Genomic DNA, 5,203 nt, shown 5'->3' on the forward strand with positions numbered 1-5,203 from the left:
TATACATATATCAAATTAATTCGAATAAAAATAAATAATTCATTAAAACAGCGACGTAATAATATAATATTAAATATAATATAATACACGCGCGCGAATATATAAAATTAGACAAAATAATAAATATATTAAATAAAATAAAGAGAAAATTATTTCAAACCTATATAATATTATTTATTTTTTCAGCGACCAGATGCTAAATGTCCGACAATGGCACAGGAGATGCATTATAGAGGTAACCCAAGCCTATCATCCAAACTTTCTCGAACCGGGGAAAATGTTTTACGTCATTGAGGAATATACTCGATGAGAATTTAAAAAGATGACTTTTTCTTTCCAGCCAATGCTTGGCGGGACGACAGATCCTTGTCTCACAACGTCGTTTGAGTTGATCGCACGATCACGCGCCTTCGACGAGACACCTTTTATTTTCCAAGAAGGTGGAAACGGAAGAGGCGGAAGAAACTAACGGGGATCTAGGTGAACGAGCTACTGAAACGAGGGGTTGGATGAGGGAAAAGGGGGAGAGAGAGACACGCCATAAGGATTGGAGACGATGGACTTTGACGGAGAAGAGCACGAAGGATCAGGGGGAAAGGGGAAGGGGGGGGGGAAGAGAGATGAAACGAAGAGGAACGAAAACGAACGAGACTTGAAGTTTAATCGCGACAAAATAAAGACCGGACTGCACTCCTCGAATCGGTTCCTCGTTTCTACTAGAAAAGAAAGACTACTTGTGAGTGTGTGCGTGTAGATGTGTGAGTGTGTGTGGATGTGTGCAATGAAAATGTAACAAGTCAGACATTGACGAACAAAAAGAAGAAAGGAAGGAAGGAAGAAAGAAAGAATAAGAAAAGGAAGAAGAAAAACTATTCTTTTGTGTTCTATATATTTTTTTCATATATATTATTTTCTTTTTTCTTTCTTTCCTTTCATAGGGGAGGATGGGAGGTGTGAGTTTTTTGCATTAAACGTTATTTTTTTTTTAAATAACGAAACAAACAAATATCTCATGCGAGTTTAAAATCTGTTTCGGGTGATGTAAAAAGCGATGAAAATCAAATTTCGCACAATGTTAAAAGTTACGTTAAACGATATAATCGAAATATATATTATATAAGAAATATGTTATTTAAATAATATCGTTGTGAATAAGATGATTGTTTATGGATTTTTGTTTTTTTTTTTTATTGGTTTATATAGGTGGTATATATATTATATTTTGTTGATTTTCTACAATAATTATATGGGCAGGTATACTTTTAATTACTTACGTTTTATACGCGGGATTGGTAAGGCTGTAAAGTTTGTGTAAAACTTCGTCGGAGTATCTGAATTGAAGAATAAAAAAAAGAGGGGAAAAAAAATCTAAAGGAAGTAAAAAATATTAGATGAAAAAAAAAAAAAAGAGCATAAGAAAAAGGGTCAAGAGGGGGGAAGGGGGTGGGTGGAATCCTCGCGTCCAACGCAAACTGAGAATTTATTTCTTGAGCAAACGAGCGCTTAGATGTGTTGTGTACTTATGTATAAATTAGTTTGTAAAAGATAAGAGAAACGAGATAAAATTGAAACAAACGAAAAAAAGATAAAACATAAACCAAGGTAAAAAAAAAAAAAAAATAAAAAATAATTTAAAAAGGCAAGAAAGTTCCCGAAAAAAAGAAAGAAAAAAAAAGAATAGGAAACTGGGTCAGAATTACGATCGTTCGGTGAAAAAATATTATATAGGATCGAATTAATTTTAATTACTTGACAGATTATTGTCAATTATTTTCTAGCCGAGTTATTTAAACGGGCATCAACGACGACGTTGAGAACTAGTAAAAAATGACGAGATAAAAAAAAGAATAATAATATTAATAATAATAATAATAATAATATTAATAATAATAATAATAATAATAATAAAAGAAAAGAAAGAAAAAAAAAGAAAATGGTGGGGGAGAAAGAACGAAGGATCGTCAACGAATGAACGGTGAAATTTTAAAGATGTAAAGAAAGGGAAAAGAAAAAAAAAGAAAAGAAAAGAAAAGAAAAGAAAAGGAAGGAAGGAAGGGATAAAGGAAGGATAAGGGACAGGTTAGAATACGTTCGTGCAATAATTCGTGAATTTGCAAGAAGAAGAAAAAAAGGAAAGGAAAATGAAAGGGGATAGAAAAAGAGAAAGAAAGAAGGAAAGAGGAAGAGAGAGAGAGAGAGAGAGAGAGAGAGAGAGAGAGAGAGAGAGAGTGAGAGAGACGTTTCTGAGTAATCTCGTAATAGCTCGCAAATAGGGTCGGTAGTATAATAGACGAAAAAAGGGAAAAGGATTTCGAACGCGAACACAAGGCTTGGGGGATTGGTTGAAAGGAAGAAGCAGTGATCGGAAGTAGACGAAAAAGAAGAGGAAGAGACTGAGAAAGAAAGAATGAGAAAGAAAATCGGTCTCACCCTCTTTCCTTTCCTACCCCTCTCACTCTCATTCGCTTTTTCTCTCTGTCTCTCTCTCTCTCTCTCTTATTCTTTTTGGGTGTCTTCGTAGCATCGCATAGAAAAAGGGGGAGGACGATTAAAATCAACGCTTTTGTATATAACGTACATATGTATGAATAATACGTGCGCAGTACATAAATTTTAGGCGTATTTATGTATGTACGATATGGGCAGTGAATAAAATAAAATTAAATAAAATAAAATTAAATTAAATTAAATTAAATTAAATTAAATAAAGATAACAATATGAAAGGGAAAAAAGATAAATTAATAAACACGCGTACATAAAATACATAATAATACAAACACACACACATACATACATTAACACAGTGGATAGAGAAGAAAAATTACACACGTGTTACACGCAGATTTAACAAACGGAAAAGAAAAAGAAAAAAAAAATATACAAAAAAAAGCAAAAAGGATAAAAAAATATCTAAGCAAACAAAAGGCTAGAGCGAAAGAAAAAACAGTGTATAGTAAATGAAACTGTATAAATAAAATACGAGGGATGGTGATATCGTCGGGGTTTAACGAATAACGATAATAATAAACGCAACGTTATATTGTACATGTTTCTCATTTTTCATTCTATCACTTTTCCTCCTCCTCCTCCTCCTCCTCCTCCTCCTTTTCCTTCTTCTCTCTCGAGTTTTATTATTATGATAAAAATTTTATTTTTTAATTTTCTTAAAAATATGTACGAAAAAATGTATCCTAGCAATTGGTGTAATTCATGATTCCGAAATATTCACGAAAGGTTGATTAAAATTTTTCTCTTTTATATAATTATTTTGTAAATTATGTATTTTCGTACTATTGAATTTCTTTTTCTTTTTTTTCGTTATTGAATAAAAAGAGAAAACAATTTAAAAATTAATTTAATTCTTGATCTTCTCAAAGAGATCGAGAACGTTCGATAAAAAATATTGTCGGAATAATACGTAGCGAAAGCTGACGGATTATCCCTATTAAACTAGATAAAGATTAAATCTATAAAAGATTCTAATATTATGCACCGTCTTCCGTTAATAGTCTCCACTTTTCTAAAAATCGAGAGAGAGAGAGAGAGAGAGAAAGAGAGAGAAGAAACTTCAATGAATTTCTTGGCGTCACAGTCGCGTCAGATGAAAGGTAAGTGAAATCGATTGTGCTGATCTCTGGAGAAAAATTATTTCCACGGCACGTAAGATCCGTACAAGACGACTTTAATGCCCTTTCTGCAAATAATTTCTTTTTTATCAATTCTTACATTCTATTTTTTCTCTTATTTTTCTTTTTTTTTTTTAACAAGTTAAACAAACAAATAAATATTAGAAAAAAAAAATATTAGAAAATTAATTTCCTTTTTTTCTTTTCGTGCGATTCTTTCGAACGCTCTGGTAAGTAAACAGATTATCCTTTTTCTTTTTTCTTTTTTTTAAATAATTCTCAACGTCAGATATTGTGTTGATTCAAAGTTTCAATTTTTAATGAGTAAATATTACGACGTAAGAAAAATAAATAAATATTTTATATATCTATATATATATAAATTTATTCAGTGCTGACTAAGATTAGATATAAAAAAAGAAACATACGGTTATATAAATAAACCACCCTTCGACCTTTTTTAAACTAATACGCCATTCTATTTCCTCTCCGTATTATAAAAGAATCAAAAAGAAAGAAAAATGGTGAAGCTTATGGCGAAAAATATTTACAGTTATGGGTTTAGCATACGCAAGGCTTGTATCTAATACATGGACATAGAAATTTAGTTAAGGAGGGTGAGAAAGGTCCAGGGATGCTTCGAGTTGCGAAATTCTGTAGAAATAAGGGGGAAAAAAAGGAAAAAAAAAAAAAGAAAAAGAAAGTAAAAAGAAAAAGAAAAGGGATAGACAGACTTGAGTAGGATATGCTTACCAAGCTTAAAATTCTAAAAGGAGAAGGGGTGGAGGGGTAAGAAGAAGAAGAAGAAGAAGAAGAAGAAGAAGAAGAAGGAGAAGAAGATGGAGGAAAGCTGAACGAGGGTGAAGAAAAAAAAGGGGATGAAAAAAGTAAGGTAAAAGAGTCTCGTGATCTTCTCCAACCATCCTACAAGTATATCCATGTGTGTGTGTATATTCTGTCTCTGTGTGTGAAGGAAAGAAAGACAAAGAAAGAACACTCCGCTCCCCTTTATGGAAATTAAGAATGTGATTTCAAGTCCCACGAGAACATGTCGTATTCCCTTTTCCTATCCCCCCCCCCCACCCCCCATCCCCAAACCACTTCGTTAATCTCTTCATAGGCTTTACCGGTAGACACTTTTTATCGAAATTTCTTCACCGTTCTCGAATTACTGGGAACAAATTTCAACGAGTTCATAAAACTCTTGTCGGGATTTTTACTTTTCCTTTTTTTTTTTCTTCCTTTCTCTTTTAACAATTTTTTCACTGCAGCTACAAAGATTATTTATTCATTTTGTTTTTTTTTTTTTTTTTAAGAAAGGTATTATTAACATATTTTTCTGTCGAAAATATTTCGTTTTTTTATTGATCAATGGATCAACGTTCGAAAATACTTTTCGAATTCCTTCTGTTCTTTTTCTTTAATTTTCTTTTTTATATTCATTGGAAATTACGAAGATTGTAATTTATGTTTACGTTGTATACTGCAGAACTTTAAAAATGAAGGTCTTCAAAGTTACCTTCAGAACTTAACTCCTACTGCAGACTCTAACTATTCACTTTGGAAAGCAACAAGG

At 31.9% G+C, this 5,203-nt stretch overlaps 1 protein-coding gene across 4 annotated transcripts in view; it reads left to right on the top strand.

The window, feature by feature from the left end:
• Positions 1-2,385, top strand: part of LOC106784914 (carbonic anhydrase-related protein 10) — a 226,206-nt gene extending 223,821 nt beyond the window's left edge. For 3 of the 4 annotated variants that reach the window (XM_014744923.1, XM_014744922.1, XM_014744921.1), the window contains 2 exons: positions 187-235; positions 323-2,385. In XM_014744923.1, the coding sequence (XP_014600409.1) occupies positions 187-235; positions 323-387 (114 nt within the window). In that variant the 3' untranslated portion in view covers positions 388-2,385. The remainder of the gene's footprint in view (positions 1-186; positions 236-322) is intronic. The other variant, XM_014744924.1, reaches the window with a different exon arrangement.
• The last annotated feature ends 2,818 nt before the right edge of the window (positions 2,386-5,203 follow it).

The sequence above is a fragment of the Polistes canadensis genome, unplaced genomic scaffold (assembly GCF_001313835.1).
Source record: "Polistes canadensis isolate GaletaPanama2010 unplaced genomic scaffold, ASM131383v1 scaffold_42, whole genome shotgun sequence".
NCBI classification, from domain to species: domain Eukaryota; kingdom Metazoa; phylum Arthropoda; class Insecta; order Hymenoptera; family Vespidae; genus Polistes; species Polistes canadensis.